Raw genomic sequence first — 18,886 nt, forward strand, 5'->3', positions numbered from 1 at the left:
CGGTCACTAACGGGTTAAGGACCAGGCCATTTTTTTCAAATCCGACATGTATCACTTGAAGTGGGAATAATTTTGAAATGGTTTTATTTTTTCAAACGATTCTGAGATTGTTTTCTCGTGACAAATTGGACTTTAAGTTAGTGGTAAAACTTGATCGACACACTCAGTGTTTATTTATAAAAAACACCAAAATTGAGAAAAATTGCTAAAATTTGCGTTTTTTTTTAAAATTTAAATGTATCTGCTTGTAAGCGAGATAGTAATACCACACAAAATAGCTACTATTTCACATTCCCATATGTCTACTTTATGTTTGCATCGTTTTTTGAACGTCCTTTTATTTTTCTAGGACTTTACAAGGCTTAGAACTTTAGCAGCAATTTCTCACATTTCCAAGAAAATGTCAAAAGCCTTATTTTAGAGACCGATTCCGTTCTGAACTGGTTTTGAGGGCCTTCTATACTATAAAGCCCCTAAAAATAACCCCATTTTAAAAACACAACCCCTCAAAGGATTCAAAACAGCATTTAGAAAGTTTCTTAACCCTTTAGGCGTTTCACAAGAATAAAAGGTATGTTCACACGCACGGTTTTCTGGCGTAATTCGGGCGTGAGGCAACCTACAGATGATTCTGCAGCAGCATCGGCGTTTGCAGGTAAGTCGCTACTTACCTGCAAACGCTGATGCTGCTGCAGAATCATCTGTAGCCTCTGGTGCCGATGTGTCCTCGCTCGTCTGACACGATGCAGGACCTGGGGAAGTGACGTCACAGCGTGATCTGCCAGAAGCTGGGCGTTCTGAAGAGAAGTGGATGATACTTCTCGTCAGAACGCCCAGCTAGTAAAAGAAGTAAAAAACGCCCCGATGTACGCACATATTACACGCCCAGTTGTACTTTTACTTTTCAACACGCCCAGTTGTACTTTTGCAAGCCTCATTTGCATAAATACAAAAATGGTCATAACTTGGCCAAAAATGCTCGTTTTTTAAAAATAAAAACGTTACTGTAATCTACATTGCAGCGCCTATCTGCTGCAATAGCAGATCGGGGTTGCAAAATCTGGTGACAGAGCCTCTTTAAGGCTCAGAGCCCATTTTTCAAATCTGACGTTTTTAGTAGTTGATGATGAGGTTTGCACACATGTTAGATGGAATTTTGGCCCACTCCTCTTTGCAGATCATATGTAAATCATTAAGATTTCGAGGCTGTCGCTTGGCAACTCGGATCTTCAGCTCCCTCCATAAGTTTTCGATGGGATTAAGGTCTGGAGACTGGCTAGGCCACTCCATGACCTTAATGTGCTTCTTTTTGAGCCACTCCTTTGTTGCCTTGGCTGTATGTTTCGGGTCATTGTCGTGCTGGAAGACCCAGCCACGAGCCATTTTTAATGTCCTGGTGGAGGGAAGGAGGTTGTCACTCAGGATTTGACGGTACATGGCTCCATCCATTCTCTCAATGATGCGGTGAAGTAGTCCTGTGCCCTTAGCAGAGAAACACCCCCAAAACATAATGTTTCCACCTCCATGCTTGACAGTGGGGACGGTGTTCTTTGGGTCATAGGCAGCATTTCTTTTCCTCCAAACACGGTGAGTTGAGTTAATGCCAAAGAGCTCAATTTTAGTCTCATCTAACCACAGCACCTTCTCCCAATCACTCTCAGAATCATCCAGATGTTCATTTGCAAACTTCAGACGGGCCTGTACATGTGCCTTCTTGAGCAGGGGGACCTTGCGGGCACTGCAGGATTTTAATCCATTACGGTGTAATGTGTTACCAATGGTTTTCTTGGTGACTGTGGTCCCAGCTGCCTTGAGTGTAAAGGATCTGCCAGGCACAACTTCTGTGTATACGCCCATAGGTAATCAGTCTGCACCTGAGTCTATGTCTCTGAGACGGACTCCATCTTCCACCACTCAGGATGGCAGGCTTAGGAGTGGGAGAGCCTATCGCAGCCTGGCCAGACGGAGCTAGCTCCCGCCCTCTGTCTATTTATACCTGCCTTTCCTGTTCCTCCTTTGCTTGTGATTCTTCTCGTGTGGTTTCCTGGCCCAGCTACAGCTTCTAACTATTTGATCCTGCTCCATACTGACCCTGGCTTTCTGACTACTCTCCTGCTCTGCATTTGGTACCTCGTTCTCTCCTGGTTTGACTCGGCTCGTTCACCACTCTTGGTGCTCACGGTGTTGCCGTGGGCAACCGCCCCTTTTCCCTTAGCTTTGTGTACCCTTGTCTGTTTGTCTCGTGCATTTACTGAGCGTAGGGACCGCCGCCCAGTTTTACCCTGTCGCCTAGGGCGGGTCGTTGCAAGTAGGCAGGGACAGAGTGGCGGGTAGATTAGCGCTCACTTGTCCGTTTCCCTACCCCCATCATTACATTGAGATCATTAACAAGTTCCCCCCGTGTAGTTTTCGGCAGAGCTCTCACCTTCCTCAGGATCAAGGATACCCCACGATGTGAGATTTTGCATGGAGCCCCAGATCGATGTCGATTGACAGTCATTTTGTATGTCTTCCATTTTCTTACTATTGCACCAACAGTTGTCTCCTTCTCACCCAGCGTCTTACTTATGGTTTTGAAGCCCATTCCAGCCTTGTGCAGGTCTATGATCTTGTCCCTGACATCCTTAGAAAGCTCTTTGGTCTTGCCCATGTTGTAGAGCAGGGGTCAGGAACCTTTTTGGCTAAGAGAGCCGTAAACGCCACATATTTTGAAATATAATTCCGCGAGAGCCGTACAATATGTTTAAAGGGCCATTGACAGATCAATCGCTCCAATGTTCACTTAGTACAGCAAGGAATGCTCCTCCCTGCTGTATAAAGCCACAACTGGACTGAAACAATGGTAATTAGCAGTAAAAAAATTAAATAAATAACTTACATTGTGAGCTTGCGATGCATGACATCAGTCCAGCAGTCTGGCTTCTTCTTTTTCCTGCGCATGACTGGAAGCTGGCATTCTTCCCACCTGATGTTGAGAGAATGCCAGCTTTGAGGCATTCGCAGAAGAAAGAAGCTGGAATGTTGGACATGTCACACAACGCATTGTCAGTTATGTCAATTATCTATTTTATTATTTTACAGCGAATTATTGTTTAGGTCCAGCGGTGGCTTAGTGCAGCAGAGAGGAACACTCCTTTGTGTACTAAGTGACCGCTGGAGCAATTGTATCTGTCAGTGGCCCTTTTAAAAGTGTTGGTCTTACAGAAAATGAACAAAAAAGAGAGGCTCAGACCCATAGGGAACTAAAGCATTTACTACTTAAAGTGGTACATACAAGCAGGCACACCCAGCGTAATAAATAATTGAACTTTATTAAATAGTCTCACTGTACATAAAGTGCACACATTGACTTGTATTTAATTTTAAAGAACAACAAATCTCCGAACTCTTTTTTTTATAACATAATAACGTTTTAATGCTGTTGCTAACCAACGACGAATAGAATACTTCCTACCGTTAACGTCCAAGGGAGACACAAGGGAGGAGGCAGATGCCGCTTCACTAGGGGACGCAGGTGCGTGCTTGCAGACGGCGCGGCTATGCAGGGAGTTATGGGAAATGTAGTCCATGCTCCCTGCCGCTCACCACTGCCGCCAATGCTTATCAGGCCATCAAAGAACTACCAATATCAGCGTGCACCGCGGCCTGATGGAGCGCGGTGCACGGGCTGATGGAGCGCGGTGCATGCATCCTTCCCATAGACAGGTAGGAGCAGTGGCGGATTAAGAAGACCATGGGCCCTGGGCTGTTACCCAAACTTGGGCCCCCCTTCTCCACCACCACCCTGCCGCGCCGTAACTATTGCTAACACTACCTAAACACTAGTACACAAAGTAGGCACATTATGCACAAAGTACACACAGTACGCACATTATGCACAAAGTACGCACATTATGCACAAAGTACGCACATTATGCACAAAGTACACACAGTACACAAAGTAGGCACATTATGCACAAACTACGCACATTATGCACAAAGTACGCACAGTACACAAAGTACCACATTATGCACAAAGTACACAAAGTAGGCACATTATGCACAAAGTACGCACATTATGCACAAAGTACGCACAAAGTACGCACATTATGCACAAAGTACGCACATTATGCACAAAGTACGCACAGTACAAAGTACGCACATTATGCACAAAGTACGCACAGTACACAAAGTACACACATTATGCACAAAGTACACAAAGTAGGCACATTATACACAAAGTATGCATAGTACACAAAGTACACACGAGTATGCACATTATACACTAAGTAGGCACATTATACACGAGTATGCACATTATACACAAAGTACACCTTGTAAACACATGAATATGGACATTAAACATACATGAATATGGACATTAAACATACATGAATATGGACATTAAACATACATGAATATGGACATTAAACACACATGAATATGGATATTAAACACACATGCACTTACCTTTTATGTCTTCACTGCAGCTCTTCTCCTGCTCACAGCACAGAGCCCGCCGACAGTCTCCCCTCCCCCATGTCCCGACAGCTAGCAGCAGAGATGTTTAGAGCAGGGAAGGGGGGCTGGAGGGGGAGCTTCTAAAGCAGCACAGACCACGGCTGCTAAGTAGAAGCAAAGCTCCCCTCGCCTGACAGGTGCGGTCCTGGCACCGGGGCTCCCTCCGGTGCTAGCGACGCCACTGGGCATGAGGGGGTTCGGGCGGTCATAGGCTCCTTGGGCCCCCTGGCAGTCTTGGGCCCCGGGCGACCGCCCGAAACGCCCTAATGATAATCCGCCACTGGGTAGGAGCCCTGTCTGCGAGCCAGATACGGCCATCAAAAGAGCCATATCTGGCTCGCGAGCCATAGGTTCCCGACCCCTGTTGTAGAGGTTAGAGTCAGACTGATTAATGGAGTCTGTGGACAGGAGTCTTTTATACAGGTGACCATTTAAGACAGCTGTCTTTAATGCAGGCACTAAGTTGATTTGGAGCGTGTAACTGGTCTGGAGGAGGCTGAACTCTTAATGGTTGGTAGGGGATCAAATACTTATTTGTCTGTGCACAATGCAAATAAATATATATCATTTTGACTGTGATTTTTTTTTTTCTTATATAATCTATCTCTCACTGGTAAAATTAACCTAGCCTAAAAATTCTAGACTGCTCATGACTTTGACAGTGGGCAAACTTACAAAATCAGCAAGGGATCAAATACTTATTTCCTCCACTGTATATATATATATATATATATATACATATATATATATATACACACACACACACACACACACACACACACACACAGGTCCAGAATTATTTGGACAGTGATACAATCTTCATGATTCAAGGGGCTGAACAAAAATATCCTGTGAAACATTTAGGAATTGCAACCATTTTTCTACACAGCCTCCTCATTTCAGGGGCTCAAAAGTAATTGGACAAATTAACACTACCATAAATTTTTTTATTTTTTTTATACTTTGTAGAGAATCCTTAGCAGGTAATGACTGCCTGAAGTCTGGAACCCATGGACATCACCAAATGCTGGGTGTTCTCCTTTGTGATGCTTTGCCCGGCTTTTACTGCGGCTGTCTTCAGTTGTTGCTTGTTTGTGGGTCTTTCTGCCCCAAGTTTTGTCTTAAGCAAGTGAAATGCAGCTCGATCGGGTTGAGCTCTGGTGATTGACTTGGCCATTGCAGAATATTCCACTTCTTTGCCTTAAAAAACTCCTGGGTTGCTTTCGCAGTATGTTTTGGGTCATTGTCCATCTGTACTGTGAAGCGACATCCAATCAACCTTGCTGCATTTGGTTGATCTCAGCAGAAAGTATATCCCTGAAAACTTCAGAATTCATCCAGCTGCTTCTGTCACATCATCAAACACTAGTGACCCAGTGCCTTTGGCAGCCATGCATGCCCATGCCATCACACTGCCCCCACCATGTTTTACAGAGGAGGTGGTGTGCTTTGGATCATGAGCCGTTCCAAGCCTTCTCCAGACTTTCTTCCTCCCATCATTCTGGTACAGGTTGATTTTAGTTTCATCTGTCCAAAGAATGCTGTTCCAGAACTGGGCTGGCTTCTTTAGATGTTGCTTGGCAAAGTCTAATCCGGCCTTTCTATTTTTGAGGCTGGTTAATGGTTTACACCTTGTGGTGAACCCTCTGTATTTGCTCTCATAAAGTCTTCTCCTTATGGTAGACTTCGATACTGATGCACCTACTTCCAGGAGAGTGTTCTTCACTTGGGTAGATGTTGTGAAGGGGTTTTTTCTTCACCATGGAAAGGATTCTGCGATCATCCACCACTGTTGTCTTCTGTGGACGTCCAGGTCTTTTGGAGTTCATGAGATCACCAGTGCGTGCTTTTTTTTCAAGAATGTAACAAACTGTTGATTAGGCCACTCCTAACATTTGTGCTATCTCCCTGATGGATTTCTTTATTTTTTTTTCAGCCTAACGATGGTCTGTTCACTTGCATTGACAGCTCCTTTGACCTCATGTTGTGGGTTCACAGCAACAGCTTCCAAATGCCACGCCTGGAATCAACTCAATCCATCAATTAAGCAGGTAAAAGGTCTAACGAGGGAATAGCTCATGCAGCCCATTAAATAGCTTTTGAGATAATAGTTCATTTACCTTTGGTCCCTTGAAAAAGGAGGCAGCTACATATTAGAGCTGTAATTCCTAAACCCTTCCTCAAATTAGGATGTGAATACCCTCAAATTAAAGCTGAGAGTCTGTACTTTAAGCCCATATTGGTTATATAACTTTAAATTCAATATGTTTTGGCAAACAGATAATATGCCAAAACTTGTGTCACTGTCCTAATAATTCTGGACCTAATGTGTGTGTGTGTGTGTATATATATATATATATATATATATATATATATATATATATATATATATAAAGCAATAGGTAGCAGGCTGGCTTGGTGGATATATAAGGTGTGCGATAGGCTGTCTGAACACATATCACTCATTGTTGCCATGGGAAAAAGGGGCGATTTATCAGAGTTGCAAGAAGAGAGGACTATTGGCTTTTGGGTCATGGGTGGCAGTATTTCTCAAACAGGGCAGTTTGTGAACTGTTCACGTTCTGCTGTGGTAAAAGTGTATCAGGAGTGGACAAATGGCGCCATTGGAAACCGACATGGAAACTGCGGACTCACGTACCATTGATGGGAGGTGAACGTCGGCTACGAAGGTGCGCGAGGGCCGAACAACACGCAACAGTGGAGCAGCTCACCGTGAAAAATCAACCAGGGGGCTACCAGACAGGTGTCTAAAGCGAAACGTACTGCAAATGGAGCTCCGAAGCAGACGGATGGTCACTGCTCTTATGTTAATAAAGGTGCATCAGGAAAAAAAGGGTTCAATTTGCACGGCAGTATCTGATTTGGACCACCGATGATTGGAGTTTTCTGCTACTTTGAACGGATGGACGTTGTTGTGTCAGGTGAGAAACAGAGAACAAACCCGCTGCAATAATTCCTGGAGGAACACAAGCTGGCGGCGTCAGCGTTATGGTCTAGGGAATTTTTTCATGGCATTCTCTGGGCTCACTCATCCATGTGGAGGCCACTCTGAACCGATTTGGATACGAAACCATCGTTGCAGATCACGTCCACTCATACATGCGGTTTGTCTTCTCTGGGGCAGATGGAACCTTCCAGCAAGACAATGCAACAGGTCACACAGATAGAAATGTCCAACGGTGGTTGGAGAGAACGACCAAGACTTCCAAGTACTTCCCTGGCCCCCTAATTCACCAGCCTTGAACACAGTTGAGCATCTGTCGGATGGTCTTGTTCGCTCTATGGATCCTCCCCCACCCACACACCCTTCAGCAAATGTGGGATGCACTGCAGTCAGCATGGCTCCAGATACCGGAGACAACCTACCAGTATATATACTGTATGGACACACACGCACACGCGCACGCGCACGCACGCACGAAGCCAGCCTGGTCCTACTTCATCAATCCCCAAGATCTCAGCACAGGGGCTGAATTTCAACAGAATCATAATAGCAAGATACAAGAACTTTAAGCGGTCACTTTAAAGTATTTCTAAAACCACACTAATGCTGCAAGTTATGATCCTTGGGTAAGTAATGATTGACCAAAATGATACAGAATTTTTGCCCCTAAGCGCTGGTCATTCCATTGTAGCACAACACAACATATATGAATATAATTGGTCACTATGAACTGGAGAACATGAACTCTGCAGTTAAAGGAGGCAAATATTTTCCTAATTAACTAAATGATATTTTAACTGATAATTGAAATTTTATGAATTATTTCTGTTTTAATTCATATCTTTATTTACAAAACAAATTCTAAACACATAAAAATACATAAAATTAATTTCTGATTACTACATCAATGTGACCTTACTGTTCTTAACATGTAATGAATCCATAATTTGGTATCTAAATAGAGGAGCTTTAACAAATTGGACATAATACAATATTAAGGTTTTTAACATTTGAAAGAGAATCCGTGACCTCTCAAGTCAAAGCAGAGTAACATGAGATTGAATTATAAAGATGCAGATGCCTGTATATGGTGTATATGACATATAGGACTAGGGATGCACGATGCATCGAAACTTCGATACTGTTTCGATACTCTGCATCCCCAAACGGTTCGATACCGTTATTTCATGTATTTCGATACTGAGCTGTGCGGCTGCACAGCTCAGTATAGTAACACTTGACTGTATGAGAGCGGGGCTGCGGTTGTGTAATACAGTCATTGCCGCGCTCCTGAGTCCTGATAACAAGTGGGCGGGGTCAGGATGATGCGATACGGCCAGCGCTGCACTAATGATCTGCGGCACTGAAGACAGAACATGGCGGGCGCATTGCAATACACCCCCATGTTCTGTCTTCAGTTCCTGAACCGCCGCTCATTAGTGCAGCGCCGGCCGCATCACCTCATGCTGACCGCGCACGCACTTCCTGTCAGGAGCGAGGCAATGGCTGTATTACACAGCCGCAGCCCCGCTCTATAACGGCGGAGATCAGAGAAACCGCTCATCTCCGCCGTTATTCCCGTGAATGCTGCGATCAAAGCTGACTGCAGTATTCAGGGGAAAATGAGAAGGGAGGGATGCCCCTGGATCGCATCACAGGAATCCCTGTGACGCGATTGAGGGACATACCATATATGGGCAGACAGCCCAGGGTCCATTGAAGGACCCCAGGGCTGTCTTACCATATTTCCTGTTAGGGCATACCTAGGTATGTCCTAACAACTGCCTGTGTACCATCAGTACACAGGCTAATGTACTGGTAATGTACATATATAATGTACTGGGATATAGATATATGTCTGTGTACGATCAGTATATAGATATATGCCAGTACATTAAAGTTTAAAAATAAAGTAAAAACAAAGTAATGTTAAATTAAAAAAATACACATACACCTTTTTTGCAATAAACATTAAAATAAGTCTCAATACATAAAATATACACATATTGGGTATTGGCGCGGCCGTAATAACCTTCACAACAATTTTTTTGCATCATTTATGATGTGTGCGCTTTAAAAAAATAAAATAAACACTGCTTTCTATCACTTATTGTGGGGCACGAGGTGCGATGATGAATTTAACCTCCATGTGCCTCACAATAATAGTAATTAACCCCATCATGTACCTTACACATTAAACCATTATGACTTTGAAACATGATGGGGTTAATTACTATTAATGTGAGGCACATTCAAAATTCATCATCACACCTCGCGCCTCACATTAGAAAACGAAATAACTTTTTTTTTTTATTACTGTTGGCAAAGTATCGTTTTGGTATCGAAATCGCAATACTAAACGAAGTATCGGTATCGAAGTCCAAATTTTGGTATTGTGACCGTGACATCCCTATATAGGACTAACATAAATTGATAAATTGCTGCATTAGGAGCTGACAGCTTGCGCGCTTGTTTTATACAGTAATTGAGGAAGAATTCTTAGGCTGTCATGGCTTCCTCCTTCTGTACTAATCACGAGTGCCCCTTTTGCTACGACAGGTACTGGAATCACTTTGAGACAAATGACAGCTATGGGATTAAGAGGTAGAAGCTTCATAAGGCCTCTACTGTAATGACACGTATTGGTGGCCACAAATATGAAGCTAGTGATATGGAAAGATTCACAACTGATGATTTTACCTCAGTATTCCTTTAAGTGTTCAAAATGGGTTAGTTTCCCAGAAGTATTTTTGTTTGTGAGCTACAGTTTGGCTTCACTTTGCAGAGAAGACGCAGTGTTCCTACAGTAGATGTGATGTACGGAGTGCTATGCTGACTGCTACCCTCACAGCTTTACTAGAAGGGATCATCGGTGTTATCTCACCAGTGAGACTCAGCCCCTCGTGGGCTGTTGTGCTTCCTGACGGTCATAATAAAGTGTGTGAATTGGGAGTTCAAGGACACACATCTAACTTTTCTATAAAAAAATGTGGTTTTATATACTGTATATAAAACATATGACTAAAAAAACCTATGAGATATTCACATGGAAAGTACAACGATGCTCGAAAAAAGGAAATCAATCCATTGGTCAGGTAAGCGCGAGCGTCATTGCGTGGATAGGAAATGAGCACTCATCTTTATGAGGTAGATTATTGTGTAACAGTGCTGTGCATTATTAAAATCAACTTCTATGGGCTTAATATTGTAAAAAGAAAACAAAAAAAACAACTTTTCATTGTACAGTACTTACCTTACTGACTGTCACCTGTTCCCGCAGCACCAATTTGCTCTGTCCCGTTGCACTATTATACAATCATGCGTGATGACAGTGACGTCAATGCGGCACATTGGCCACGTTGTCACGCGACAAGACATTGCTATAGACAAAACAAAGTTGTATACAAAAGAGTGGCGAGGGACTGAGTAGACCAGCGGTGTGGGAACATGAAAGACTCAGTGTTGAAAGTATATTGAAAAGATGATTGTTTTACAAATTTAGGCCCCATGCACAGGCCGTGATTACGAACCCATTCATTTCTATGGTCGACAGACACCTTCCCATATATTTACAGGAAGGTGTCCTGGTCGTAGAAAGCTTTCGTAAAAAATAGAGGACATATCCTATTTTTATTTTACAGACCATGCTCTCATACTTTATAACGGGAGCATGGCCCGTAAATGCGGGTGACTATCCGCGGCCGGCCGTAGCCACGGACCGGGATTACAGCTACGGCGGTGTGCATGGGGCCTTAAACTGAGCAGATGGGCAAGAACCCTGTACAGCAACAAATACCTCTAGGCAGTCCATGTGCTGCCTCCATACTTCATGGAGCATGCCAACATTTTTTTCTCACAGATTTATGTGAAATGCTCTATATGCCTCCATATAAAATCGGAGGCACAGTACGAGATCATAAGAGGCTATGGGTGCCATATTATAGATCAGTACAACATGTACTGGAGGCCCAAGCCAGGACTACAATCATAGCACAAGATCGCTCTATTCACCAAACCTGCAGTGTTTCGGCCCCTCCAGAAATTGGTTTCAAGCCGCATGTTTTATGAATAAAGAAATCTCTTTTTCCTGAAGTTTAGATGCAACGGTTTTTCCTTTCCAATTTATGTCAAAAAGGTCAGTGGACCCAGACCTAGGACTGTGAACCATCTCTACCATATATTGAATGGCTTAATAACGGTGCTGCTGAGATCCGCTGTTTGCTACATATATACAGACTTTGGGGGGTGGAGGAGGCATGCTGGAAAAGAGGGTGCAATATCACGCACTCCACAAGTGTCACTTTTTACACAGGATAACGAAAAATCACTTGTTTTCTAATAACTTGGTATTGATGGCATTTTGTTAAAAATGAATATCAACGATCAGAAGTCTCACTTCATTGAGTTAACTAATTCTTTGGTTTTACAAACATGTCCTGGCCTAACAGAATCTGCTGTCTGTGTTTGACATCCATGTGTAGCCAAAAAAGGGCATAAATGCGACGTATTCATCGCACCGCTATAGGACAACTTACGTTTTGAAGTCAAGCTTAACGCCTTTATTAGATGCAGAGACCTCGGCCAGCCAGTCCTTAAGATTTATGTCACTGTCAGTTGCAGGAGGATGAGCCATTATTGGTTCTCTTTCTCCAGTTCCTCGAAGGAGGATGTCGGCCTCAATCATATGCACATCACCTGTGTATATTACCCAAAACATAAAAACAGACTCCATTATTCTTCAAACTGAATGATAAGGTTTCCCGCCACTGCCCTATTTTATACACAATCTTCTAAGGCTAGAGCTGCATGGGAGCTTACCACAATTTTTTTTATTCACCCATTGTAAATAAAGTTAAAAATAAAGCAACTTTACTATAGGTCTTAACTCCTTAACGCCGAAGGACGGATATATCCGTCCTCAGCAGCTGCTAGTTCACGCAGGAGGACGGATATATCCGTCCTGTGATGGCGCGGGTACTGCCACTGTACCCACGCGATCAGCGGCAGGAGCACGGATGTTATACACAGCCTGGCTCCTGCTGCAACTGCTGGAATCGAAGCGCGCTCCGATTCCGGCAGTTTAACCCATTAAATGCCGCTGTCAATAGTGACAGCGGCATCTAATGTGTTTGACAGAGGGAGGGAGCTCCCTCTGTCACCCGATCAGCGCTCCCGCAAACAAATCGTGGGTCGCCGTCAGGTTTCCATGACAGCCGGGGGTCTAACAAAGACCCCCAAGGTCTGTCTTCAGCATCTGCCTGTTAGGCGATGCCGGAGGCATGACCTAATAGGTTGCCTGTCAGTTTTACACCGACAGGCAATAATGCTTCGGTATACTAAGTATACCAAAGCATTATATATGCGATCAGCAGATCGCATAGTGAAGTCCCCTGGTGGGACTAAAAAAAAAAATGTAAAACAGTTAAATAAAGTTTGTGGAAAAAAAATAAAAAAAAATTACAGTCAAAGTCAAATAAAACTACTTTTTTGGCCCAAAAAGTGGTTTTATTTAGTAAAACTATCAAAACAAAATCACACATACACATATACGGTATCCCAGCGATCGTAACAACTTGACCAATAAAATGAACACATTAATTAAACCGCAGGATGAACGGCGTCCAAAGAAAACGCAAAAAAACAACGTCAAAATTCTCTCTTTTCTCCCATTCCCTCCATAAAAAATAAAATAAAAGTTAACCTATAAGTCCTATTTACCCCAAAATAGTACTAATGAAAACTACACATTGTCCCGCAAAAATCAAGCCCACATACGGCCACATCGACGGAAAAAAAAAAAATTACGGCTTTTGAAATGCGGCGATGCAAAAACAAGTAATTTTTTTCTAAAAGGGTTTTTATTGTGCAAACGTAGAAAAAACATAAAATCTTTACATATTTGGTATCCCCATAATCGTGCCGACCCATAGAATAAAGTTAACATGTTATTTATGCTGCATAGTAAACGGCGTAAATTTATAACGTGAAAATTAATGCTGGAATAGCTGCTTATTTTCAATTCTCTCCTAAAATAAAGTTAATAAAAGTTAATCAATATGTTCTAAGCATCTAAAAATGGTGCAATTACAAAATATAACTCGTCCCGCAAAAAACAAGCCCTTATACGGCTATGTCGACGGAATAAAAAAAAAGTTACGACTCTTGGAATGCGACCGTGAAAAAACAAAAAATAATCCTTGGTCATTAACGTGCAAAATGGCCAGGTCATTAAGGGGTTAAATTAAAAAATCTTTACTAGAGCTTCTATGCAGACCTTTGTATCTCCATGGGAACAAGCAAGCGTTATAGTTTGATTCTGCAGTCATATCTTCTTCCCTCTGCCCAGTCTTCTTGCTAACCTACCAAATGTATGTAGGGGAAAGATAAAAAGGAGTACGATTGCAGGATCAGACTACACAGTTTGTTTGCAGTCTGTTACCGTGGAGATGCATAGATCTGTGTAGTAGCTGTAGACATAGAACAATTTTAAGACCTATTTTAAGACCTTTCGCAAAGTTGCTTCATACCTCATCTTAGATTAGGAAGTTGGACATCTTTTAAGGACCAAGACAGTTTTGGCCTTAAAGAAGCACTCCGACAAATTTTTTAGCATATATCATGCTAACTCACCCGCAATTTTCTAGCAGTGTTATTTTGTTTCTTCCCAGCTCAGTGGCATCTATACATTTTAAACCCTTTAATGATGGGCATCTTTGTCATGTGATCTCAGTCTGACCACCAAAGTTGACCATGCTCATGTGTAGACAGAAGGTTAATGTAATGACCGGGGGGTAGGGAAACGGACAAGTGAGCCCTAATCTACCCGCCACTCTGTCCCTGCCTACTTGCAACGACCCGCCCTAGGCGACGGGGTACAACTGGGAGGCGGTCCCTGCACTCAGTAAGTGCACGACAAACACGACAAACATACAAGGGAATACAAGCAAGGGAAAGGGGCAGTTGCCCACGGCAACACCGTGAGCAACCAGAGTGGTGAACGAGCCGAGTCAAGCCAGGAGTGTGCGAGGTACCAAACGAAGAGCAGAAGAGTAGTCAGTAAGCCAGGGTCTGTATGCAGCAGGAACAAAATAGAAGGAGCTGTAGCTGGGCCAGGAAACCACATGAAAAAGAATAACAAGCAAGGAGGAACAGGAAATGCAGGTATAAATAGACAGAGGGCGGGAGCTAGCTGAGTCTGGCCAGGCTGCGATATGCTCTCCCACTCCTAAGCCTGCCAGCCTGAGTGGTGGAAGCTGGAGTCAGTCTCAGGGATGTAGATTCAGGTGCTGACTGATTAATTAAGGGAGTTAACCCCGAAGCTGTGCCTGGCAGATCCTTTACAGTTCATTTCTAGTTTGTGGCTGACTTCCTGTGAACTACAGGCTTACATTATCCCCAATAAAATCCCTCATGGAAGCTCTGAGACCCCTCACAAACCCCAGTCATGCACGTCTTATTTCTCTGAAAGTCCCCTTCCCCTATGCATATAGTGCTGCTGAAGAGATAATTTCTTCACTATCTAAAGGACCAGAAGTTCAGTGATATAATAGCTGAGGCCATACAATGATTAGCTGCAGAGTTAGAAGCCCCTTGACTCACACTGTCTATATGATCTGTGAGTGCTGTATATAGAGTCCTGTGTATGTCTAAGAGATGCTGCTTCTCACTACCTCCTGTGTAAAAACTGACAGAAAAATCTATCACAAGCAGGAGGCAAAAGGAGACAGGCTTGAGCTGCATCACATAGTATACACAGACTCTGCAGCTAGGGGACAGAAGTTCTACGTCACTGATCGATCACTTGCTGGACTTAAATCAGAGCAAGTGCAGTGTGTTGACACTCCACCCCCCTGCTTCTGAAAATCCAGAGGCATTATGGGAAATGTAGGCTGCATTAGGAGAACCATATTGGTGGAAGGTGATACGACTCTTCGTCATGAAACCGACCTGGCTGTACTCCATGTACAAGCAGGAACAGTAGTACAGCGGGATCGCTCACATGACAAAGTCATATCGTCATCAAAGAAGGGTGTGCAACTAGACTTCCGGTCCACCGGCAGCACTATAAAAATCTATGAAAATCTCAGAATCCGCGTGACGGGGGACTGGAATGAATAAATGAGTGCACTGCTAATAATTTTTGGTCCCTGCAGGACCCCTTTAAGTACCATAGGGACATTTTAGTTTTTTCCTCACCACCTTTTTTTATGTCTACGTAGCTATTTGAAATCAGTTTTTTTTTTATGTTACAAGACAATTTGTCGATTTTTTTAGGCATCATTTTGGGGTACATATAACTAAGGCCCCCTGAACACGGCCGTTGCCGTAATTCTGGTCCGTGAGTAAGTATGGGAGCACGGTACGTAAAATCAAAAAATAAAATAGAACATGACCTATTTTTTAAGGAGCCTTTCTACGTAAGCATACGGGAAAGTTTCCGTGGGCAATGGAAATTAATGGGTCTGTAGTTTCATCAACAATTATGGTCCGTAGTTGCGGATCAAAATTACGGCCGTGTGCATGGGGCCTAAGTAAGCGCTAAATATTTATTTATTTCCATTCACTTCGGGTGATAGCAACAATTTGACTACTTAATTTTTGCACATTAACCTCTTCCCGTGCTGCGTCGCAACTGTACGTCCTGGAGAGGGTTTGCTTCCTGCACCAGGAGGTACCAGACAGCTGACACTCCAGTCTTGCCGGTCAGCAGACCATCGCCGCTGATTTTGGCAATTAACCCCATAAATGCGGCGACCGATTGCGATCGCCGCATTTAAGGGGCTTGAAGCACATCGGCAGAACCCACGAAGTGATTGTGGGGGCTGCCGATGCATGTCGTGGCAATCGGAGGCCAGACAATGACCTCCGGGTTGCCGTGTACGGAAGCCTAGGAGGAGCAGCCGGAGGCTGGTCCTCCGAGGCTTCCTGTCAGTGTGATTGTCACGTCACAATGACAGTTAGAATACATTACACTACGTGTTTAGTGTAATGTACTCTAGCAGCAATCAAAGCTGCAAGTCTCGTAGTCCCCTAGTGGGACAAGTAAAAAAGTGAACACGTTAAAAAAAAAAGTACACATATCTGATATCACAGCGTTCGTAACGACCCCAACTATAAAACTCTGTTATTTTTTCCACACAATGAACACCCCCCAAAAAAGAAAAGAAAAAAAAAAATCACCACCCCTCCCAAAATAGAGAATAAAAAAAGTGATAAAAAAAAAAGTCACATGTACCTGAAAATAGTACCAATAAAAACTACAACCCGTCCCGCAAAAAACAAGCCAATAAACAGGTTTTTTGACTAAAAAGATAAAAAAAAGTTATGGCTCTCAGAATATGGTGGCACAGAAAATAAATTATTTTATAAAAAAGTGATTTTATTGCGCAAATGCTGCAAAACATAAAGAAACCCTATATACATATGGTATCGCTGTAATCGTATCGACCTGCAAATAAAGTAAAAATTTCATTTATAGCGCACGGTGAACGACACAAAAAAATAAACCAAAAACCAGGAATTCTGACAATGTTTTTTTAGTCACCCGGCTTGCAAAAAATGGAATAAAACGGGATATTAAAAAAAAATAAAAAATACGCATATACCCCAAAATGGTACCAATGAAAACTACAGATTGTCCCGCAACAAATAAGCCCCTAAAAAGTTCTGGCTCTCAGAATATGACTATGCGCAGTGTCCAAAAGCGGATAAGATCGGGCGCCATTTATCAGTGTGACACCGGCCACATATCTGCGGATTATTATTTATTTACCCCATTATTATACCCAAACAGAAATATTACCAAGCAAAATCTGCACTCCAAAAGCAAAATGGCACTCCCTCCCTTCTGACCCCTGAAGCGTACCTAAACAGCAGTTTGCACCCACATATATGGCATCGCCATACCCGGGAGAACCCACTTAACGTTTTATGAGATATTATGCACTAAAATGGCATATCAGTGGAAAATGGCAATATTCACTTTGAACCATCCGCTATGCATTAACCCCTTTGCGCACTATGACTTAATAGCACGTCATGGTGCGGGGGTTGATGTATGGAGCGGACTCACGTGCTGAGCCCGCTCCATATGCTGCAGGTGTCAGCTGTGTATTACAGAAATAATGGTGGTTTCTCTTGGCTCAAATACCCACAATATATCTCTCAGACCGGAGCAGGCAAAACTAAATTGGGTATGATCCAACAAATACCCTAAATGACATATATAAAGTACAGTTAAGTTTACCACTCCTGGGCACTGGTAACAGTCCAATATCATTCAGTATGGACACTCTCTCCCAGAAAAATGCACTGGACAATCCGCAATCCAATGAGGGTGTGGATGGTAATTCTTATCCTTGTAGTTCCACTGAGCTCCCTATCGTCTCTCTCCACATTCAAAGAACTCCTGGTAAGAAAAGGATCTTATGTCTCTAATAGATGGAAAAAGGAAGACACATAGTGCAACACACTCTGAAAAAAGATTGCTCCACGCCAAGTTTAATCCATACTCACAGAAGTAACAAGAAATAAAACCATCAAGGGAAGTAAAAATCTTTAAAGTTTCTAGGCGGCACGCCAAACACTCTCGCCCGACCCTGGGTTTCGCCCTTCCGGCTTCGTCTGTGGCATCTGACTGCCGGGACTAACGGACAGGAAAAGTGATTGTGCTGTTACAGAAGCCTGTAAAAATAACAATATACTGCAGTACATTAGTATTGGAGTATATTGTACCAGCGATCCAATGATCGCTGGTTCAAGTCCCCTAAGGGGACTAATAAAATGTGTAGAAGAATTGAAGCTTTTAGTAGTGAGAAAAAAATAATTTAAACTTTTAAAAAAAAAACTTTTCCCTTTTTTCTTCTAATGTAATGTAAAAAAATAAACAAAATTTGTATCGCTACGTCCGTAAAAGGCCGATCTATTTCAATATACCATTATTTAACTGGCACAGTGAATACCGTAAAAAATGTAAATAATTCCACCTTAGCTCTCAAAAAAAAATGTAATACAACTTTTTGAACACTTTTTATGTACCAAAAAATGGTACCAATAAAAACTACAGCTCGTCCCGCAAAAAATAAGACCTCCCACCGCTCAATCAAGCGAAAAATAAAAAAGTTACGGCTCTCAGAATGTGGTGAAACAAAGCTATTTTTATTGTAACAATTAGACTTTTCTTTGTAAAAGTAGTATAATATAAAATAAAAAAACTATATAAATTTAGTACCACCGTAATTGTATTGAGCCGCAGAATAAAGTAAAGTTTTCGTTTTTACCGCACGGCGAAAGCTGTAAAAACGAAACCCCCAAAAAATTTCAGCCCGCAAAGAATTTTTTTTCAGTTTCCCAGTACATTTTATGGCATCCCTTTAGAAAATGCAACATTTTAGTGGAAAAAATTGTGATATTCATTTTCGC

At 42.7% G+C, this 18,886-nt stretch overlaps 1 protein-coding gene across 1 annotated transcript in view; it reads right to left on the reverse strand.

Moving 5' to 3' along the window:
• The window catches only part of FAM151B (family with sequence similarity 151 member B), a 74,281-nt gene that overhangs the window by 43,687 nt on the left and 11,708 nt on the right, over positions 1-18,886 (reverse strand). Inside the window, exon 3 of the mRNA XM_075837842.1 lies at positions 12,001-12,160. Coding sequence (XP_075693957.1) covers positions 12,001-12,160 — 160 coding nt within the window. The remainder of the gene's footprint in view (positions 1-12,000; positions 12,161-18,886) is intronic.

This window comes from Rhinoderma darwinii, chromosome 1 (assembly GCF_050947455.1).
Source record: "Rhinoderma darwinii isolate aRhiDar2 chromosome 1, aRhiDar2.hap1, whole genome shotgun sequence".
Lineage (NCBI taxonomy): Eukaryota > Metazoa > Chordata > Amphibia > Anura > Rhinodermatidae > Rhinoderma > Rhinoderma darwinii.